Source organism: Brachypodium distachyon, chromosome 1, assembly GCF_000005505.3.
Source record: "Brachypodium distachyon strain Bd21 chromosome 1, Brachypodium_distachyon_v3.0, whole genome shotgun sequence".
Taxonomy (NCBI): Eukaryota; Viridiplantae; Streptophyta; class Magnoliopsida; order Poales; family Poaceae; genus Brachypodium; species Brachypodium distachyon.
In genome coordinates this window covers 26,931,460-26,952,697 of record NC_016131.3, presented here as the reverse complement: position 1 = coordinate 26,952,697, position 21,238 = coordinate 26,931,460, and the positions used below count along the sequence as shown (strand labels likewise).

Sequence of the window (21,238 nt, the reverse complement as noted above, 5' to 3'; positions counted from 1 at the left end):
GAATGGCGTCACACACGCACATAGATATCCGGCCGGGCCCGGGGAGATCAGGAATTTCAGGAGGATATATACGCACGGGGCAATATTGATTGTTTAATTACTGCAGGACGTACACGTCTGTCCCGGTCTGAAGTTTGCTGAAATGGAAACTTGACGTTCAGAGGCTCAGAGCAGCCAGCACGGCGGGTTGCCGGCCGCCGAGCCCAACGGCCTGTGCATCTCAACGGTGCATGACTTGAGCAGCAGCGGCTCTGCACACGCACATGCTTGCATCCAGGCGCCGCTAAGCAGCAGAATCAGAGCCTCGACGACATGGGAATCGCGGATCCTCTGCTAGGCCCGCCCATCCAACAATGCCGCCTGCAGGGCACGCCACAGAACGGGGTAAAAAAATAAAAGAAAAATGTACGTACCACGATTTACTCCTCGTCAAGACGAACCAGACATGCTGCCATCATTCATGGGAGTTTTGTGTCTATGAATACGTGCCGGTGTTCAGAAGGACAACGCCGGAGACGGAGACGGAGACGAACCAAAGTGAAATCCGCGATATTTGGGGTTCCGGCAAAGACTAGATCGATCAGCTAGCTTGGGAAATGTGAACAAAAGACAGCCAAGAACGGCGCCCCCGCTGCGGGGAAGTCAAGGTAATTTACAACAGAATGAAATTCATGGTGGCAGAGCTTTATTTTCCAGCTGCGTCGCTAGCTAGTGTCCACAGCTCACCCGGCCCAGCTTTCGGGTGGGTAGTACATTGGGGAAGTCGTCCATCTTCAGGGATTGCTTTGATTTGGTTTCATCTCATGGCTGGAATGTATGTATCCAGCACCACGCTATGGATGTACTGTGGGCGAGCGCACGGAATTTTATTGGGGCACAGTCCGTATCTATCAGCAGCCGTGTTCCAGAGGTTCTGAATTTCAAACGGATGGGCGCAGAGGTTTACTCAGGGCACTCATGTTCTTCCGTGTGGAGTTGTTCTTCTTGTCCGTCCGTCCGGCCGGCCTCATCTTACCAGAGGGATGAGCAAGTATTCCGCGTAGAACAGCTGCGCAGCCATGTGAGGAGTAAATGTAAGTTGTCATGGTTATTATTGATCCAGGATGTCAAACGAGGTGCACAAGGTAAACTAATTGAATTCGGGCAGTACAGTTGGCCCCTACAAGGAAATCTTAGAGAGGATGCTGCCGTCTGTCAGCAAGTAGTACCTTCCAGATGAACATGTAGAAGGATGTTATTGCAGTTTTGCTCGTCAAGTCGACCGATCTGGCGCTGTTCCATAAGATCGTAGCGAGGATTGCATGGCCTATGACCTGTGAAACATGTAACTTTTCAGACCGTCGTAACAAGACTGCTAAAATTTGAAACGGCCTAATAGCAGGTGAATCCTTGTTGCTTAGGTTGGATAAGATGAATATTTTAAGAAATTATAAATCTAATGACCGAAATCTCTGGTGAAATCCATACAGTTACAGATTTGCTCCACAAAGAGGAAGAAGTTGCCCCCATCAGTACAGCAACAGCATAGGCCATCTCAAGTAGACCAACACAGGTCCAGAAAACCTGTGTGGAAGTTCAAACCATTAAGTCCAAAAATAAGTTTCTGAGCAAATAGTCAAATAGCATTACCTATCATTTATTACTAACCTTGTTTTGACCCAATCGAACACTGAAAGATTGAATTCCAAAAATGCGATCCCCTTCAATATCAGGTATATCCTGCCGGAAATAGCAAAATCTCTTAATCTTATATCAAAATTCCAGAGGAATGCAACAAATGAGTGTTCCATCAGCATATCTTTATAGATAGAGGAAATGATTCTTATGGACGTTCCATTCGCTGTAGTAATGCAGCACAGAAACTAGATATTGTTACCTTGAATAATGCTATTACAACTGAGAAGAAGGTCATGAAAGCAGTTGCAAATATCAATGGTCTTGAAAACACTGCCGGTCTTCTGAAAACAAATGTCTGATAGATAAAGGCAAGATTGCGTAAATCATATGTAGCCTTTATCATGTGAAGTTCATAGAACAGAACACATCAAAGTGTAATTACAATTGCATACACAAATTCGTTCATTGTTCTCAAATATGTCACCAGAAGACTTGCCTGAATATGGAGAAAAAATGCCAGTTGAACAATCACTGCACGTACTGCTAATATGCAGAGTGCTGCAACAACAGCAAATCTCTTCCATCGAAAATATGGCAGCTGTAGAGTACCAAATTGGGAATGTCAGATCTCTATAATTAGGTAATAAAGGGCATAGCTCCAGCACACCAAACATGGTGATATTCCATGCAGGACTATAAACTTCTGAAATAAAATGCATTTAACATTAAATAAGCAATCATTATTTTATTTTAATTTAAATGGCAAGCAGTAATGATACTTCCATTCAAGAGAATCTATTTTTTTATCCATTGCCTTGGGGCTTTACCACATGCCAACCCCAAAATGTTTTGAGGCCCATTTTAGCCCAGCAAATTTGAGGTTTCTGTGGAGCAAGGCTTTCAGCTGTAATATGTCAGCTCATTAAATATACAGGTGGGTTCCAAACCTGCCAGCTGTCCATATCATTCAGGCCCACATGAAAGTCAAACACGTGGTTTGTATAAGCATTTCATTTAGATTGTGATAGCATAGTTCGAAACCATGTTTCTTCTAACATACTTCTGGAAAAACAGCTGTCCTACTAAAGCTTTGTATTAGAGCAGAATAGGCAACAGACACCATCACAAAGAGATATGAATATAAATTTAGTTAATATGACAAATCATGAATTGATGACCATAAATACATGATCTCTTACATTGATTGAGTAAGCTGTTCCAAGAACAAAGCTAATAAAAAGAGCCCAGAACAGAGGAGGTGATCCAACAGCCCATCCAAGGCCAAAGCTCTGCAATTCACATGGCGAAACTCCTCAATTAGTCTGACAGAACTAAAAGCAAAGAAGATAGACTATCAAAAGCTTCTTGCAAGATTAGACTCTGTCCACTCCATAATAGCTAGTAAATAGGAACCGATGAACTACAATTATAAAATACACCTTCACTAGATTTAAAGAGAAATGGAAGTGTTGTTTAGAGCGGCTACTCAATCATGCATAGCTACCAAAGTTCAGAAGTTCCTATGTAATTGTTTCTCTACTGTGCTGCTCAATCTCACTGCTGAGAATTCCATTAGTTACAAAGATCAAAGAGTAATGAACTCAATTGGTGGAGGTGGTCCGTCACCTTCAAATCGTGCCACGTATGATTTGGCACAGACCATTGGGATGAGAGCCGTCAAGGACTTGATCCGAGACAACAAATTATCATTCAACATTCTCTTTAAACATGTAGTGTATTCTTTTTTAGTCCGCAGCAATACACAGGTATCTTGCTAGTATTAAAGAAACAAGAGATTTTACTCTGACACCCACTTCTGGTATTTCATGATCCTTATACATGAAAAAAAAGTTAGTTTAGTTACCATAGCAGCAAAGACTGATACTATTGCAACCCCAACTGCAGGAGAGTATTCGCCCGATGCTAGTGGGAGAGTTGGCTTGTTAATCTGGTAAGTCACCGCATTAGCTCCCACAGAAGTTCGAAACAGATATATAATAAAAATCAGTACTGTAAAGTCAAAACCTAAACATTTGAGATTACAATGAATTTAAATACCTTGTCTATTTCAATGTCGAACAACTGATTCAATCCAACAATATAGATGTTCATGAAAAGGGCGGCTACCACTGCCTACAGAGGAGTAACACACATATTTTTTTTTATACAACTCCGTCATTGTAGAAGAAAAGTGCAGCTCAAAGTAGTACCTCCATCAAACCAGTCAGGAACAAAGGAGAAAAATCAGACATGCTCTCGACAGCTAGCAGGGAAACTGAGACTATGCTTAGTGCCTGCCTAAACAAGAAATTTTCTCTTAGACCCAGGGAGATCAAAAGAAATCAAGTGCAGTGCAAGTGTACTAGCTTCATAAAACGAAACAAAATCAGCATGACTTAACTGTTCCTATGACAGTATGTGGCCGAGAAAACCTGTAAAACGCATCCAAAGAAGATGATATTGGCTTCCAGATGCTTGCGGCATCATGTGCTTCAGTTTCTGGCTGTAGTGATTGCCCCGAAGCATTTGCAGAAGTATTGATTGGTCGATGTGACATCCTATGGTAGGAATACTTCCAATCCAAGAATTTTTGACAAAGATTAACAGTAGGGCCTCTGGACCTTTGGATGGACAAGGAAATCCGCCCTTTACCATTTTGTTGGATAGGACGAAATGGTGGTAGAATATGATCTGGAAAATCAACACTTTGTAACTACATCAAGCACTCAGGACACAAAGATTGAAAAACTTTATCCAGAAAGCAACGGTATGCGACCATATGTAAGCCTAAAAATCGGTGGATCTATTATCTGATTAACTATGTGACTCTTGTTATTTTCGAAAAGGAGGACAAGCCTCCGGCACAGCCATTATATTATCGCCACTACTCAACAGGATCAGTCAAAGAAGAAAGTGACTTCTGCATGTTACATACTCCATTTTCCATCAGGTCAGTTTTGATTAAGTTCATCGAAAGATGGGAAGTGCCCAATAACACAGACACAATACATACTTCACAGACCTCCATGAGTATCATCACGGATCACCTCAATCAAAACAGAAAATCGATTTCCAACTACAGAAAACGTTTTCTCAAAAACGAATTGAAAAAGGAAAGAAGAAAAAAAGCTTCTGCTGCCTCATCTCCCATCCCTTTTTGGTTTGCCTTTTCTGATCCGGAAAACGGCGGAACTTATGAAGGTTCCTATCCCATCCCACCGAATCGCATCCCGGGACATCGCTTTCGGTCGAGCACCCCCCCTCCCCCCCCCCCCCCCCCCCCCCCGCCTACACATCCATCCATTCGCACTAGTACCAGCAGAGCAGCATTCTAGCCAAGGAAACTGAAACCCAAGGAGCTAACAATAATAATATCACGAGGAGCGTGCGGAGGAGGAGGGGTGTCGAAGCACTCACCTCGCCGGCGGGCGGCGGCGGCGGCGGCGCAGGGCGCGGAGAGGAGGAGCGACGAAGGGCGGAGGCTGAGCGAATCCATCGCCGCGAGCGAGAAGAGAGAGGGGGAGAGGGGCAGTACTGAGACAAGACAAGATTAGGGAAAAGGAGGAGCCGCTGCTGAGCCCTGAGGGCAGGCCGGCAGGGAGACAAATCCAAGTGTCCAACCGTGCAATACAGTACTTGAAAAGCAAAGCAAATCTCAAAATTGCAAACAAACAATTGGACCCTAGTTGCTGAGGGGAAAAAAACACTGCGTGGGACAAGTAACGTGACTCGCCTCGATTGCGGAGGTTAGGGTGGTGTGTATCGTCACCGCGTGGGTCGGGACGGGGCTATAAGCTTAACTCATCTTGATTGAGTTTTTTTCGGATTCTATGACCGGCTTTTCTTAGAAGCTGCACTCACCTACCTTTCTGGAGAAGCCGCATCTCAGATTTAGCTAGATTTTCAAAAAAATTTAGACCAAACTAGTTTGATAGCCTAATTAAATTTAGGTGGCGGCTTCTCCAGAAAGTTGGGTGAGAGCAGCTTCTCAGAGAAACCGGTCCAGGAAGCCGAAAAGAACTGGCCCATTATATGAGTTTCGAGGCATTCACGTGTACTGCCAAGCAGAGCTTGGCCTCCTAGCCCCAGATATAGCAAAGAGCAATGCGTATGGGACTAGTTAGGCAGCAGTGTCTGGGTCGGAGATGGATGGATCATCGAGGCCGGTGGAAGTGTCTGGGGACGGGCAGTGGAGTCTCTTCGTACGTGCCGTCGGGATCGAATTGATCGGTCCGGATCTTTGATTTTGCCGGAATTGGTTCCGGGCGCAGAGTGCTTTCCGTTTGTGACAGCAGCTTAACTCATCGGTAGTACCGCGTCGGCTTAACTCATTGGTGTGTAGAGAGCCGTAGAGGAAGGAAGAAAGCGACAGTGTATGATACATATTCCCTCCCGTCTTTTTTCTTTTTATAACCACGGGTCTCAAAATTTATACTATTTGACCACTAATTAGGTATAATTAGAACGATACTACCTCCGTTCCATAATTCTTGTTTCAAATTTGTCAAAAAATGGATGTATCTATTTAAAAAAAAAATCTAGATACATGTAATATTTCTATAGGAATTATGGAAAGGAGTAAGTAATTTATAGTTTGTGTACCACAAAAATTCAGGAAAATCATATTGAAAAAAGTTGAGGTAGACGATATAGTTTATGCCACGTTACACGCAACCCAGATGTCATTGGTGTAACTAACGTAAAAATGTGCACGTCAAAAATAAAGTGCAGCACGTAAATGGGAAATATGTGAATCGCTACGGAGTAGGGTAGAGTTTCTGATGGGGATGAAATTTTTTGAGGGGAGTGGAATTTTTATAGGGGAAGAGTAGGGTAGTGTTAGGGTTGGTAAAAACAAAACAAAAACTGTCCAAGTAGCGTGCCGGTGTGTAACAAAAGACTACCGATTACGACAGCCGGATTGGTTGTTTGTGCTAGACTACAACATTCAGCAGCTGAGAATTCCGTAGAATCTGGGGACCAGCTCAACCTTACGATACATATATTCTCTAGAATCAAATGATATACATCTGGGGCAGCTCAAGATTCAGACTCTCAATTAACATCTGTACAGAGGGATGTGACTTCACAGCTTCACAAGGATGAGAGGAAAACTTGTTCTGATTCCTGACGTAAATTTTTCGCAGCACCGTTTGCCGGCTCACCAGACTCTTCACAAGTAACAATATGCTACACTCCCCTACCAAAACTTGGAAATTGCCCAAAGTCTGTAATAAACACGCAGGAACACGAATCTATGGACAGTTTTAACTATCTCCTGAACTGGGCGCTCTCGACACGGGCTGTGAGCGTGCTGAGCAGTTTCTGGTCTGAATTACGGTCGGTTTCTGCGATTTCATACAGGAAGCCGCGAGCTTCGTCGAAGCGCTTGGCCTTGCAGTAACTGTCCACCACTCTCCTGTAGGTCAGCTCCATGGGGCTCAGGTTGCGCTGGATCATGTAGCTGACGACCTCCCTGGCCTCGCTGAACATCTCCCGGCTCGCGTAACCCCCCACGAGCGTGTGGTAGGTCACGACACAGGGACGAACGCCATCGGCGATCATCTCGGACAGGATCCTCTGGGCCTCCTTGATCAGGCCTTGCTTGCAGAACCCGTTCATGACGGTGTTGTACGACACGACGTCAGGCTTCAGCTGGGAGGTCTTGAGCCGTTTCAGTATCTTCTCGGCTTCCCAGGACTCGTTGCTCTTCGCGTACATGTCCATCATGCTGTTGTAGGTGATCAGGTCAGGGCTCAGCCCGCCCTGCTTGATGGAATCAAACATCTCACCGGCCTTTCTGTACATCCCGTTCTTTGCATACATTGACAGCATGGAGTTGAAAATGACAAGGTCTGGCTTGTGACCCCGTGCCATGACCTCTTGAAATGCCCTCTCGATCCCCTCCAGCCGCCGACACTTGAAGTTGGAAATCACAAGGGTTCTCAAAATAACCCAGCTTGGGAAGACGGTACCTTCGTAAACTTCTTTTTCAATGGCCTCTATCCCAGCGGCATTGCCCCCCTTGGCATGGCACTGGAGCAATAGTGAATATGACATATCATTTGGCTTGAAACCCTCGTTCTTCATTTTGTTTATGATGGACTGAGCAGCTGTCCAATCCCCTTGCCGAGATAGCACACTCAGCAATGCATTGTATGTGGTGAGGCAAGGGGTGAAGCCTGCAGCGGTCATTTCATCATACATCTTGAAAGCATTGGCCCTTGAACCACACCGGCCATAAGCAGATATCAGTGTATTGAAGGTGTCTCGGCACAGCTCAACCCCACAAGACTTCATCCTCTCAAGTACCCTAGTAACATAGCCCTCCATACCTCGCTTCCCACAGACTGCCAGCATTGTGTTCCATGTCACCCTATTCGGTGTGCACCCGCTCCTTGACATCTCCCCAAGCATCTCCAGCATCACATTGAACCTTGATTTCTTCCCCAGCATGCCAAGGATAAGATTGTACGTGTTCACATACGGGATAAACCCATTCTTCTTCATCCAATCAAACAAGGCAAGCGCCTCGTCCACCTTTCCGGCATTCCCATACGCTGTCATTATTGTATTATACGTGAACGCATTAGGTAATATCCCCTTGCTGACCATGGTATCAAGACATTTGGCGGCCTCCTCATAGAACCCAGCCCTTGCATATGATCCAGCGAGTTCATTGTAAGTGACAGCATCAGGCTTGCAGCCAGACTCTTCCATCTCCTTGAGCACCCGCAGTGCCTCCATGTAGTTTCCGGCCTTGCCAAACACTTGCAGGAGAGCATTGTAGGTGACGACACACGGGACATGGCCACGGGACTTGAGGTCCTCGAAGAAAGCGACCGCCTCATCGACGAGCCCATCCCGGCCACAAGCAGCAATCACCGTGCTGGCGGTGAAGCCGTCAGGCTCCACCCCTGCGGCCCTCATCTCCTCCAGCATCGCAACGATCTGCGGCCACGAGCGGCCCATGCGGCCGTACACGTCGAGCATGACGTTGTACATGACGTGCGTGGGCGCCACACCCTCACGCTTGAGCTCGGCGAAGAGCTCGAGAGCGCGCTCGTACCGCCCCTCATGGGAGAGCGCGTGGAGCACGGTGGTGTAGGCGCGGACGTCGAGGCCAGGGGAGCCGGGCGGGAGCGGCAGCATTTCGTCGAGCAGGTCGCAGACGGCGTCGTGCTGGCCCTCGCGGGCGAGCGTGCGGACGACCATCTCTAGCGCGGCGGCATCGGCGGCGCCGCCCTCGGCACGGACCCATCGGACGAGCGCCAGGGCCCACTCCCAGTGGCCGGAGAGCTCGAGCGCCTTGAGCAGGGAAGGCACGTCGGCGGCGCGCAGGAGGTCGTCCTTGCGGGAGGAGAGGAAGGCCGGGAGGGAAGCGAGCGGCGTCGAGGAGAGCTCGAGCACGAGCGCCTGCGCGGCGGGGGAGAGGAAGGAGTGCGCCGGGGTCGGGGTCGGGTGCTGCTGGTGGTGCTGGTGCTGCCGGCGCGGGACGACGGGGGCAGGCGGCGGCGCCGCGGTGAGGTGGAGGAGGAAGGAGTCGAGCGGGAGAGAGGCAGGGGACTGCGGTGGTGGCGCGGCCGGGAGGAGCGGGGTGGCCGACGTCCGCTTCTTGGGCCCCGCCGGCAGCGTGGGCTTGTTCGGGAACACCCCGCGCCCGGTGGCCTCCATCGCCATCGCCGGCGCGGCGGGTCCGCTGCGAGCTCAGGAACCAGCCGTGGGGTGGGAGTGGAGAGCGGAGCGTGTCAGCTCAGGCGATGGAGAACGGGGGATTTGGGATACGGTGGTTGGGTGGACGGGGATTGGCGGCCAAGGGATGACGAGACGGGGCGAGCGCCATCCGCCACTGCTGCCAGCAATTCGTTGCGCCCCCTGGGAATATCTCATCTGGTCATTTCAGTTCAGTTGGGACATGGGAGATCTTCCCTCTTTGGTAAAGCACAATACTACAGTACTAGTAGTAGCACCAAGGAACTGGCAGAGCAAACCGAAGATAAAACAATGATGGTAAAACAGCATCAAGGTTGAATCTCATCTCTGTTTTCCCTTTTTCACACAACAGGGTTGCACATTAATCAACTAAAATTAGTTTTGATAGCATTGCTGATGTGCTACATTCTGAAGAAAATGGCATGACGTGCACACTGGTTTCAGTCTAGAAACTGGTTAGGTTAGACTAGGGACATAACAGGGCTGTCTTCCTTTCCTTCTCCCTCCAAACCTCGGAGGGGCAAACCTCTGGTGTGCAATGCAAAACATTGCGATCCACGAGTATTGCTGCGACCTGTCTCACCTTTGAAGGTTCTTCTGGGCAATCCTCCCAGGTTTACACGGGGTGGAGGAGGACGACCGCGTCCCGTTTTCACCTTCCTTTCCTTGGTCTCCCGACGGGTCTCTTCTCCGGGACGTAGTCCGGGTCTTGCTCCTCTGCTAAAACCGGCATCCTTTGTTCCAGGGAGTCAATCTCTGATTTGACCACGGCGTCGATGTTTTTGCGGCGTGTGCCCTTGGCAGGCGACCCTGTGGGTTTTGGAGCTGTCCTCGGAGAGTTGGGTTGCCTTCTCCTGCGGTTCTTGGAGTCATTTTGCAGCTGAACTTGCATCGGCAGGCTGAAATAGGCAAATAGCAGCAGTGAGCGTAAGTTACGTTCCAGTCCAGTTAAAAGCAGGATGATCTAGACAGAGTAAAATATTCCGAGCTCTAGTGACAAAGAACAGTCAAGAAAATGCAGCAATTGAATAGGTGGGAGTGTGATAAGATATACCTAGGTGCCGCACCAATATCCGCCATAAACATTAGTTTTGAAACAGAACATGAATCATCACATGCGGCATCTGATCAGGACAACCAAGAAAACTAGACGTTATTAGGCATCCTCCTCATATTGACCGCAGGAAACGTAGCGAATTAAAGATGAAAACATACGCTCATGCTTCTGATGTGATAAATCCATCATCTTCTGCTCAAAAGGAATAAAAGAATCCAAAGGTTCAACCTTCAAAGGCAAGCTGTTCTTCAGATCCTAAGATAAGGTTGGTGTTGCCTTTCATGTCAGAACACATTACTACATTTATTTGACTGATAAGGAAGGAAGACAACCAACAGATCCTGTTTTCCGAGGGGTTGTTCCAGTACCTTAGTAGAACATGGATTCAAGAATGCAGAGTCAAAAGTTTTCTGGTCACCACCAGCTAACAAGGAACTTGAATCAACATGTTGTGATGGTACTGCCAAAGGTTTCTTAGGGACATCCAATATTTCCTCAGCTCTTTCAACTTTTGAAACAATGTTAGTATGTTCTACGTTGTTGGTCCCAAGAAAGGGGGCATGTTTAGTGTCATCTCTCCCGAGACTTGCTGCTGATGAAGAAAAATAAACAAAAACAATTGTAGATGGTTGGTAAGACAAATTGTTCTTATAGCTTAATGGCATTTCTCTAAAAAAAATGCTATATCTACCTGGACGATTTCTAACAACATCAACTTGCTTAAATTTTGCAATGTTTATCGTATCTCCATTAATCTTTGGTCTGATTCGTCGAAGGTTATCAGGAGTATCCTGGATAACAGAGCAACTTCGTTTTGAAACCTGCAGTCCAGTGAACAAAAAAACAAATTTGGCCATGCTTTATAGCTAATTACCCTTAGACAAACATGGGTGGTAGTGATATAAACAAATGGGGCTGAGATATCATACACACAACAAATTAAATTTCCTACAGGCAAAGAACACTCACAGACTGAATCTTGTCAGCATTGTGCTGTAAAAGGTCAGGAATGGCAGGAGTTAATGTTGGAACTGCCCCTGCACCAGCACTATTATCAAAACCATGGCCATGGATTGGAAGACTTGAAGATGAAGGCGTTGACACGTTTGGACTAAATGAAGAATATCCAATGGTTGGTTGTCTGCCAGCCTTCTGACTGATCGCAAGAGCAAGCTCACCATCAACAGTTCCACCTGAATCTGGGTTAACGACCCGCTCTTGAATTATCTTTATTAGTGTACTGCACTCAGACCTAACATTAAATTGAAGAGATGAAATGATATATAGTATATTAGTAACTTGGTTTTATTTTTCATCCATGGAACAAGTGTTAGTTTGTCCAGAATAGAGGGATATGACAGCATAATAAAAAGGAGTCATTGGTTGCAACTTTTGATTGCTAATATCATGGTACGCAGGCTGGACTAACATAATACAACTGATTATTGAAAAGGTCAATGCTAAAGGATAAGCATTTCAGCAACTTTCAAATATCCCCTTTGCATAATGTCAACATATACATTAGTGCATTTACTAAAAAAGACTGCAGCACGAATGCTTTAACAAACCCACATATATGAATATTTATTGGAAAATAATAATAGCAATATGACAACACAAAGAAAATACAAATTAAATGATACATTCCAGAAGGACATCGATGCAAGTAAACAAGATATATGGTGTATATAATACCTCGAAAAAGTTTCCTGCATAAGCAACTGCGCTATGGCATCTTTTGGCTCAATATCCGAGACAATTGCTAGGGATGCCTCTGCATAGTCTTTCAGAACAGTCTCCTTCTCAGTCTAGAATCGGGAAAAAGAATTGTATATGACATCATTTGAAATCTTCAGATAACTAAGGCCTTACTCCTAAGCCCAATGACAAACGGTTATTCGAAAATAACGGGCATTTAGTTTGTAAGATAACAAGTACAGTATATAGCTTGCAGAATACCTGGTTTAACTGATTATTTTCTGGTGAAAAGGGCAGGAAATAATTATGATCTGTGAAATAAAATAAATCAGTAGACAAGCACATCACATAATTTATTCACAGTTGAGTTGCTGAATACAATGCCAATAAAGCTGCAAAACACTTCATTTACTGGGGGGAAATGAACTACTCCCTCCGTCCAACAAAGGATGTCTCAAGTTTGTCAAAATTTGAATGTATCTAGACATGACTTAGTGTATAGATGCATTCAAATTTAGTCAAAGTTTAGACATCCTTTGTTGGACGGAGGGAGTATAACAGACAATAAACACTGACCATGCAAATTTGGGAATATGTATTGTTCGGTACACACTACAAAGTTCCTTTTGCAATCCAAATAAACCCAGTTGATTAGTGACTTAGTAGTGCCAATGCACTCAGGTCCATGATCTGACGTTCAGTTTTATATTAGTGAACATGGATTGACTTTTGTCAAGGAGCACTGCAAGTCTGCAACACCAATGAAATGAAAAATGCACGAGTAGCACTACCATGACTGTAACAACCGAAGAATAAAACTTTGCTTTCGATGCAGGTAAGAAATATGCAAGCGCAAAGCATCCGATTCTCCATTCTACCGTGGAGCGGGGGACAGCTCCACGAAACTTAACGTGCAAGCGATTAACTCAAAATTGGGAAACCGTTTTGTTCGCAGCAATGCATACGAGGTTACCACGCCAAACTAGTCTAGTCACCGATCTAGCTGGCGAATCTGGAATGAAACCAATGCGGCCTCACTCACGGCATCAGGGATGAAATGAAATTAAGGCGCTAGCTAGTTCGAAGCACAACCTGAGGTGGAAGCAAGGTGCTTACCGGTACCGCTATAGTAACCCTCGCTGCGTGGACGGAAGGAGCTCGGGGAGGAGGAGGCGGACCCGTCGTCCGACGCGACGGAGCCGGAGGCGGAGGCGGAGACGGAGGGGGAGTCGGGGCCGAGCACGGCGGCGAGGAGCCGGCCGGCGCCGGAGACGAGGCCCGCGAGCCAGCCGCTCGGCGGGGGAGGCGGCGGGGGCGGGGAGGAGGCGCCGCCTCCGGACCGCTGGGGCCGCTCGCCGCCCGCGGCGGATGACTCCATGGGAGGAGGGGAGGAGGGCGGGGGAAGTTGGAGGGAAATAAAAAACGAGACCGGAAATAGACCGCCGGCGGTTCCTGGGTCGCACGTTGGTTTCTTTGGAAAGTGGTGAAATTTGGGCGGTCCGGTTTTTTTTTGGAGGGGCCTGGCAGTTGCACTGCCTTTTCAATTAGAAAAAGAGAACAAAAGTTCACCTACTACAAACTAAGAGCACACCATCACCTGAAATAGAAATCACCTAGTACAAAGATCAAAAGGGGCAACACTTCACAATTTAACTATCTCTACCTTGCCTCCACCAAGAGACCATATTCATCCTCAATCATTCGATAGAGAGCAGCCGCATTTATTTCTTTCTGTTGAAAAACTTTACTATTCCTCTCTTTCCACAGATGCCAGGCAATAAGAGCTGCCATTGCAATCTTCTTGTCTTTAGAAGCAGATTTTGGTCCTGAAATGATTTGCCTCCACCACGTCCGCAACGAAGGACTGGCCGCCGCAACCGTCCCAACCGGTTTTTAAAAACGTTCCAAAATTTCGGGGCTCCCCGAGGACGTTGCCGCTCGGGTGATCCTTGTGCTCGACGTTTTCTCCATGGCCCACCTGTCATATGTCAGCCACCCTGCTCTTTTTCTATTTTCGAGCTCGGCGGGCGACCACAACTACTCCTCGGCGGCCGGCATGCCGAAGGCGGAACAAATCGAGGGCTTCCAGGCCCTCCCTTACGGGCCACGGCCACTCTCCGTCGCGATGGATGGGAGGAAACCAGCGGGCGTGCGGGGAGCCTGGCAGGAACCGGCGAGGTACGGCGAGACTCGATCAGTCCTGCAAACCTCCAAAGCGAATACTTGCTTTGTGTGCAGCTTCGTCTGATGCCCTACTGTATATGCTCTCATATGTGCTGCGCGGGTGTGGCGGGACACTGGACTACTCCAGTTTGGTATGGTGGAACTAATGGGGATAGACGGACAGTGCGGCCAAGGTGTTCGTTAGAATGCACCTACATTTTTCCAGCTAGTTAAAAGAAGTTCCACTTGCACCTGTAATGTAAAGTATTTAAGGACACCGTGTTCACAGTGAACTTTGTTTGTTTACAGGAAATGCACATGCTATAAGACTGGTTAGCTCTTCAACGGCCGAGTGAGCGATACCTGAGGCTGAATCCCAAGTTACTTCAGCCAGGCTTCCCCGGCAGTTGGTTGTTGATCGTTGAGATTGAAAGGTGAACTTTGCTCAGGTTGGTACTAACTTTGAGCCACTTGATGACCTCGTACTTTTGTCTCCCCTATGAATGATTTGTGAACCAATATGAGTCAGTGATGTTGCCTTGTTATTCTGTGTGCATCTACAGCATATATCGTTGTCCTTGCTGTCTGGTAGCTGGTCACCGTTTGTGTTCAAACTGTGGGACACTGGCAGTGTTGCTTGTTTCTCCATATCATTGATATTTGGATCTCTTTGTTCTCCTTGTGAATCTCCATCTTCTCCTTTTTTCTCATGTCCACATTCATTTTGGTTATCTCCTTTGCTCCCTCCATTTTGCTGATACTTTTTGTAGCCGTTCATCAGCACGGCTACGAAAAGGGAACATGCTGTCACAATTCCAGTTAGGAGGAACAATCCCCCAAAACTTTCAAAAGTGATAGCGTCCGAACCATCAGTTTTGTCATCATTTTGATGGCTATTACTATCAACCCATTTCTTTTCGATTTGGATAATTTTAGCGCTCTCTGTTATGTTGAGTATTGCCCTTGATATTTCAGCACGTAGCGGAGAATTCTTGGGCAGCACCTAATAAAAAATAGATAGTTGTTAAAAGCTGCACATGCTAACATATAAGAATTCTTCATTGTAATATCTGAATCAATAAAAGCCTGAAAAGTAAAATTTCCAATTGGCTAAACATTTTTTGGCTGAAATGACATTATGGCGGATGGTCAGTGATGGTGTTATTTAGCAGTCCAATATACCTTCAGAAAATCATACCAAAAGTTGCTCGAATACTACAAAGATCCAGTAAACTGACCATAGGGCTTGCTTGCAGGCCTAGTTCATTGTTAGTGGTACATTATAATGTACTCCCTCCGTTCAACAAAAGATGTCTCAAGTTTGTCAAAATTTGGATGTATCTAGACATGACTTAGTGTATAGATGCATTCAATTTAGTCAAAGTTGAGACATCCTTTGTTGGACGGAGGGAGTACTTATTTTAATAGTTGTTGTAAAAAGGAAGTAGTGAAAGGTCTGTTTCAGAAATCTGTTAGAGTTAGATGAAGTATTATTGATGGTTTACTTCCCATCTGACGTTTCAGAAATCTGTTAGAGTTAGATGAAGTATTATTGATGGTTTACCTCCCATCTGATGTTTCATGTGTTCGCAAAATGCAAATTGTGCAATTTGATTTAGAAAAACAGTTAGCCAAAATCCCAGATATCTAAAAGCAATCCAACCAACCGAGATTTTTTTAACATAATCCACTGGAATGCCGAACACAGCCTCAGTATGATCAGTTGCAAATATTAGCCCACTTACAGTTTCTGATAGTAAACCTATGGATCTATGTTGTTACGTGATGGTTGCTCCTAGCATATTACTTGTATGCTGTCGTTTATGGTGGTTAAACTTATAAAAATGGATACTTTTGTTCACTTTGCTATTTATTTACTGGTCTTGCATTGCCACCGTAGCTAGTTTGCAGGAATTTCTCGTCCCAATATTGCATCAGTCCACTCGAAGATACGTTGTTTACCTTTTGCTATTAGATAGCCACACTCCATTTTTTTTGTTTTTAAAACGTAATTATGTATGTCAAGTTTTTTTAAAGTAGCAATCTTATTGTTGACATGGATGTAGAATTGAAGGAAAAGCCATGAGCATAACAATTACAAGACTAGCAAACTTGAAAGGCAGATCAATTTTTGTGTGTGTAATTTTTCATGATAAAAAATCTAAACGTCCTAGTGAGTGTAGTCGAACTTACAAATGCAAAACCCGCACTCTTATAAATAGGCCCCACCATTGTGTAACCTTTGTTGTACTTTGCGAGAAACAGTTTGATGTATGGGACCTCAAGTACAAGCGCAGCAATGCCACCATTTTTGCTTCCATTAGAAAGAGCATCATAGAGATCTTCAGGTGTATCATAGGGCCTGATCTTTGATCTGTCAAAACCAATATCCAGCAATAGACCCTCTATATAGGACCCATTGTGGAATCCTACATATTCTCCCTTTTTCTGGAGTTCATGAACATCAGTCACTGTCGGTGAAAGCTGCTCTACAGTAAGCATTGATGCAAAGCTTGCTGTATAACTTGATGTAAGTACCAGAAGAACAAACATCCATACACGTAGAACAATTCTTGATAGAAAGCGTTCCAGCTTCTCGTCTACAGAAATAACAGATAACAGTAAAGTTATTATTAAGATACTAAAGACATTTGAAAGCTGGGATGCTGCAATGCACGCTATTTCAGGAATTGGTGTGTGATATCTATTCTTTGAATGATAGATGCAAGTCTTACCATCAGTTTTTCAACTGATGCAAACAGAGCACAAATTTCAAGATATATTTCCTCTTTAGTGAAGTGCAATTATGAAGAACAGGCACGCGTTTTTTAGCAGATACAGCTAGCATTAGTTCATTTGCCCCTTCTTATTCTTCATATTGCGTTTGTTAAGAATTATTAATTAGCGAAATCTAAGTTCTTATTTTGGAAAATTTAAGATACATTTAACTTAAATAGAGTCCTGGAGAGTCCTTTTCTTTCCTAAATTTTATAGAGGTGCAGTTTAGTCAGATCAATGTAGTAATCTTTCTTGCAGGAATCTTTCGATGATGCATTTCCTTTAGATGTAGTGCAACATATATCTGCTCTATGCAAATGAAATACTTGGATAAATATTTTGCAAAGATCTTGGAAATCGTAATGTTTACTCAACTCTCTTCAGAAATGGAGAAAAACATTGTAATCCCCAGTTGTTTGAGTGAAAAGGGACCATGTACATGTTCATTGCCATCTAGATACTCCAGAAGCCAGACAACAACTCCTGTGTACATAAAGAATATGATGCTGCCAAACCACATTCCAGCACTCAATGGTTTCAAGAAAATCCACATATTCTTGATCATGTTTTCCTTGACTGGAACAATCATCCCTACTCCAGATTCTGTGTATGGTACAGTGAAGTCGACAAACAATGATCTGTTGCATCTTATAGTAGTATCTGCAACTGCTATGTCATATTTCTGCAAAGGCAGCAGTCAGCTTTATCTATTTGAGAAATAATAAAAAAGAAGAGCTACTTTTTAAGATTGATTGTACACTAGAATCTCAATTGTTTAATGAAAGGACATATGTAGCATGCAACAGACTTTTGATTTTCTGGCTAACATCGTTTTGTATAAAATAAAAAAGCAGCTTGCTTTCAGTTGAAAGCAGAATAGAACACTGGATGGAAATGCGGAACTTACAAATATCTGGTATGTTTGAACTAAGAGTTATTTTTCTTAAGAGTGCATGTTTAATTTCCGTAGATGGCAGATTGAGATATTGGAAGCTATATGTTTGATAAAGTATGTCTTACCTGAAGATAAACTTGGTTAACAAAATCATCGTAGCTCCCCTTACTACGTGGATCAGCTGTGTCAAATGCTAGGTACTCATAAGTAAGTGCAAAAGGTAGCCTCTTTACTGCCTCCTCAAATATTTCAACTGAAAGGCCGCTCGCTCTTGTTTCACCTGTGGCATGATCTCTGAATGTCTCTATAAACTCTGGATAGATGCTTGTGCGCACACCGACTCTAAGCTTCTTACCAATTGTAGGAATTTCCCAGCCTCTTGGTATTTCGGTTGACTCTCCTGGCCAGATTACTGGATTTAGATCAATCATTAAGGCTGGTCCTGTTATTTTCAAGCCAGTTTGATTGAACTGCCGTGAAAGTCCACTATTCACAGTCCAAAACCCGATTTCTCTCCAACCTCTCCCAACCACATTTATTATTTGGAACACAGAAACTGTAAGCTGTCTGTTTGTAAGGTCGAAGTCTCCACTTATACCTCTGAACTTATTTTGTACAATTGCTGTTAAGAGATCAGGGCCATTTGTGGAAATAACCATGGAGTCCAAACATGTGGAGTTTTTAATGGACTGTGGTTGCTTATTTGTAACACTGGAGATCCCAGCCTTTTCCGCTGCTTGTGCTAATGCCCTGATCATATCATAGCCCCATAGTCCAACAATGCTTAATTTATTAAAGGGTGATTCATCTGGATTATCCCGTTGGTACATTCTGTTCCATCTTATGGTGAAGCTATCAAGTTCTTGTGATTTGGGAACATAATACCTCACTCCTAGTACACCATTCATTGCCTCAATGACACTTGGGTCGAGTGAGTCGATGATGTTTGCTACTCCATCTGTGGTAATCCACACAAATCCTTTGTTCATCATCCCTGCCTCTTTGGCTTTTGTAAAAAAAAGAGAAGTCATAGTGGGTGACATATGAACAATAAATACTCTTGTCTGCATTGCCTTCAACTTATAGAGTTCTTGGGTAATGATTTCACTTGTTGCTGATGAAGGGGTGACACTGCGATACGGAACACGGGCATCAATTTCTTGTAGTGCTTCAATGAGGGATGGTAGAATGCCTCTCCCATAGTCAGTATCTTCATATACTGGCACCACTTCTCTCCATCCATAGGCTTTTATAAGCAAGGCAATGCTATTGACCTGAGCTGAGTCATTCAGTGTTGCACGCACAAAATATGGCATACTATCTGAAGTAAGAGAGGGGCTTGTTGCTGTGAAGGATACTATGGGGACTTGGGTTATATTTCCAATATTAGATATGAATAGAACTTCTGATGATTTCTGGGGACCAACGATGGCTTGCACTTTGTAATTCTCCAGTAATTCAATAGCTTTTGAAATTGCACAAGAAAACTTCGGTTAGATAGTGCCGGTGTTATAGTGTAGAAACATTATCATAACAGGACATAGTAACTTTTTTTTCCAACTACATATAAGAAACTGCCCAGCCGCTAGTCTATGTATGCCTCTAGTTAAGATGTCAAATGCGAAGTATGCTTTATCTATATAGTTTATAAATAGGAAATAGCAAAAATGGTTCTTTGGTTTCATACTGCAGAGGCAGAGCACATATGACATACCTGCAGAGGCAGCCTGAACATCGCTGCCCATGGAGTCCCTAATGTGCAGAACGAGCTTTGTGCGGTGGTTTCGGTGGACCGAGTAGAAATCTTCAACGGCCAATGAAATGCTTGTTCGTGCCACTTTTCCTGCCAGCGTGCCCAGGTCGAGGATCACTCCGACATGGAATTCATCTCCTTTGCTGGTGGTATTTTGGGCTACGCCAAAACCGACAATGAGTAACAGGAAGAGGATGGCTCGAGGTGCTTTCTCCATTACTTGGAGCCTGGAAGGTTTACAGTTCATTTGTGCTGATTGTTGAGAATCACATCCCATTACTCTTACGCTTACTCTTATATAGGCCTCTCCTTGTTCTCAGCTTTGCTTCTTAACTGTGGTGCCAATGGTCAACCCGTAAGTTTCCAGGTAAAAACTCAAGTTGTGACAGGTTAATTGTTTATTTTCCAGGTTAGTACTTAGTATACTTGTTTGCTGTTCCTCGATGGACTTTGGTGTACCTTTGCAGCCAAAGTACCGGAATTTCAACTGGAGTTGCCTATGCCTCACATCGCAAGAAACAAGGAGAGACGCGGAGAATGAATCTATTCTGTCCTCGGGAAGACTACCCATAGTGAGTAGCGAGTAGCGACATCTGCGTGAGGGTGACATGCCGGTATCTTTGGTTGTTTTATAAAACGGTTTTGATATTTCTTAGGCGAGTGAGAATAACTATTTCTTAAACGATGATACCAACCTTTTGATTCAATCATTGAGATTTTTGTAAGATTAATGTGGGTCCGATGGATAAGAAAATCTTCATTGGATGGCTACGATTGTTGACCGAGCAATAACTATTTCTTAGGCGACTGAAAAATATACAAATAAACACTCCATTTATAAAATAAACCTTTGCAAGTGTTTGAGTGCTTGACATTTTTCCCTTTTGGGCTTAGCCTGTTGCGCTTGAATCGCAGAGGTGATGTGCTTAAATATTTAAACAACCGTATTAGGCAATGAACAAAGGTACTGATCTCAAAGTTAAGTAACATTCGACGTTTCCCTCAAAAGAGGTTGGCTTGGAGAAGTACACTGGAAGGCCTTTTTTTTTAGAAACATTTGGCTTTATTGATTCGATAAACAAAGTACAAGTGATCGAAATTGAAACGAAAACCAACAACAAAAAATCCTAATGAAACTAAAAGTTACGTCAAGATTCTTTGAAGTAAACAACTCTTGATTCGCCATCTGTATCTTGAAAATTCTTCATGTCTTCGGTGATAAAATTGCAGAAAACAAAAACTGCACAAGCTGGACTAACCTTATGGGTTTTGAATAGCAGCATGAGTCACTCACCACGACCGATGAGAACCTAATATCGTTGAATGAACTCTGGCCGGGGACACACCCCTTGACAAGGCAGGTTGTCGATCTGCTGATTCGTCACTGAACTGACTAGAAAGAAGACTAAAATAACAAAAAAACAAACCGCGAGATCCGCTAGCTCCATGGAGTAGACCGTGTTGACTACGCCAGGAAGAGGATGGACCTAGGAGACTATTATTCCATACGCCGTCGTCTCCTCCACCAAGACGCCGTCGCGAGGACACAAAACCTCACAAAGAA

The 21,238-nt window shown here is 44.5% G+C and overlaps 4 protein-coding genes across 7 annotated transcripts; all 4 read right to left on the bottom strand.

The window, feature by feature from the left end:
• Nucleotides 1–530: 530 nt before the first annotated feature.
• LOC100821283 (probable homogentisate phytyltransferase 1, chloroplastic) lies at nucleotides 531–5,248 on the bottom strand. The gene is made up of 12 exons (XM_003563306.4): nucleotides 5,035–5,248; nucleotides 4,019–4,308; nucleotides 3,828–3,911; nucleotides 3,676–3,750; nucleotides 3,482–3,565; nucleotides 2,817–2,906; nucleotides 2,114–2,215; nucleotides 1,877–1,972; nucleotides 1,648–1,719; nucleotides 1,468–1,563; nucleotides 1,209–1,313; nucleotides 531–1,048 (listed from the first exon to the last, which is right to left on the bottom strand). Exons 1-12 carry the CDS (start codon nucleotides 5,111–5,113, stop codon nucleotides 1,007–1,009), a joined length of 1,215 nt encoding a protein of 404 aa, XP_003563354.1. The 5' UTR covers nucleotides 5,114–5,248; the 3' UTR covers nucleotides 531–1,006.
• Nucleotides 5,249–6,591: 1,343 nt separating this feature from the next.
• On the bottom strand, nucleotides 6,592–9,503 carry LOC100844961 (pentatricopeptide repeat-containing protein At2g18940, chloroplastic). The gene has a single exon (XM_003563299.4). It carries the CDS (start codon nucleotides 9,295–9,297, stop codon nucleotides 6,889–6,891), a length of 2,409 nt encoding a protein of 802 aa, XP_003563347.2. The 5' UTR covers nucleotides 9,298–9,503; the 3' UTR covers nucleotides 6,592–6,888.
• A 137-nt stretch (nucleotides 9,504–9,640) lies between these two features.
• Nucleotides 9,641–13,478, bottom strand: LOC100826502. Of its 4 annotated transcripts, none has more exons than XM_010241852.3 (9): nucleotides 13,202–13,478; nucleotides 12,347–12,396; nucleotides 12,083–12,195; nucleotides 11,357–11,639; nucleotides 11,079–11,208; nucleotides 10,756–10,979; nucleotides 10,546–10,642; nucleotides 10,385–10,454; nucleotides 9,641–10,229 (listed from the first exon to the last, which is right to left on the bottom strand). In XM_010241852.3, exons 1-9 carry the CDS (start codon nucleotides 13,461–13,463, stop codon nucleotides 9,983–9,985), a joined length of 1,476 nt encoding a protein of 491 aa, XP_010240154.1. In that variant the 5' UTR covers nucleotides 13,464–13,478; the 3' UTR covers nucleotides 9,641–9,982. The 4 variants fall into 4 exon arrangements, with proteins under 4 accessions (XP_010240154.1, XP_014756947.1, XP_010240156.1 ...); XM_014901461.2 differs by having other exon boundaries at nucleotides 10,756–10,976; XM_010241854.3 differs by having other exon boundaries at nucleotides 11,079–11,178.
• A 1,156-nt stretch (nucleotides 13,479–14,634) lies between these two features.
• LOC100826189 (glutamate receptor 2.2) lies at nucleotides 14,635–20,052 on the bottom strand. The gene is made up of 6 exons (XM_024457447.1): nucleotides 19,636–20,052; nucleotides 18,047–19,386; nucleotides 17,402–17,708; nucleotides 16,442–16,848; nucleotides 14,787–15,251; nucleotides 14,635–14,745 (listed from the first exon to the last, which is right to left on the bottom strand). The coding sequence occupies exons 1-6, from the start codon at nucleotides 19,949–19,951 to the stop codon at nucleotides 14,635–14,637; spliced, it is 2,946 nt and encodes a 981-aa protein (XP_024313215.1). The 5' UTR covers nucleotides 19,952–20,052.
• Nucleotides 20,053–21,238: the final 1,186 nt, after the last annotated feature.

Bases quoted from the DNA above. Each gene is read 5' to 3' on its own strand.
- LOC100826189 (XM_024457447.1), bottom strand. From the start codon at position 19,951: ATGGGATGTGATTCTCAACAATCAGCACAAATGAACTGTAAACCTTCC. The intron at 19,387-19,635 runs GTATGTCATATG...CAATTTCAAAAG, and splicing joins TGTTCAGGCTGCCTCTGCAG to CTATTGAATTACTGGAGAAT. The intron at 14,746-14,786 runs GCAACATCACTG...AATCATTCATAG, and splicing joins GATGCACACAGAATAACAAG to GGGAGACAAAAGTACGAGGT.
- LOC100844961 (XM_003563299.4), bottom strand. From the start codon at position 9,297: ATGGCGATGGAGGCCACCGGGCGCGGGGTGTTCCCGAACAAGCCCACG.
- LOC100826502 (XM_010241852.3), bottom strand. From the start codon at position 13,463: ATGGAGTCATCCGCCGCGGGCGGCGAGCGGCCCCAGCGGTCCGGAGGC. The intron at 12,397-13,201 runs GTAAGCACCTTG...TTTATTTCACAG, and splicing joins GGGTTACTATAGCGGTACCG to ATCATAATTATTTCCTGCCC. The intron at 11,640-12,082 runs GTATTATATACA...ATTTAATGTTAG, and splicing joins ATGCAGGAAACTTTTTCGAG to GTCTGAGTGCAGTACACTAA.
- LOC100821283 (XM_003563306.4), bottom strand. From the start codon at position 5,113: ATGGATTCGCTCAGCCTCCGCCCTTCGTCGCTCCTCCTCTCCGCGCCC. The intron at 3,566-3,675 runs GTATTTAAATTC...GTGACTTACCAG, and splicing joins TCGACATTGAAATAGACAAG to ATTAACAAGCCAACTCTCCC. The intron at 2,907-3,481 runs GTAACTAAACTA...TGTGAATTGCAG, and splicing joins TATCAGTCTTTGCTGCTATG to AGCTTTGGCCTTGGATGGGC.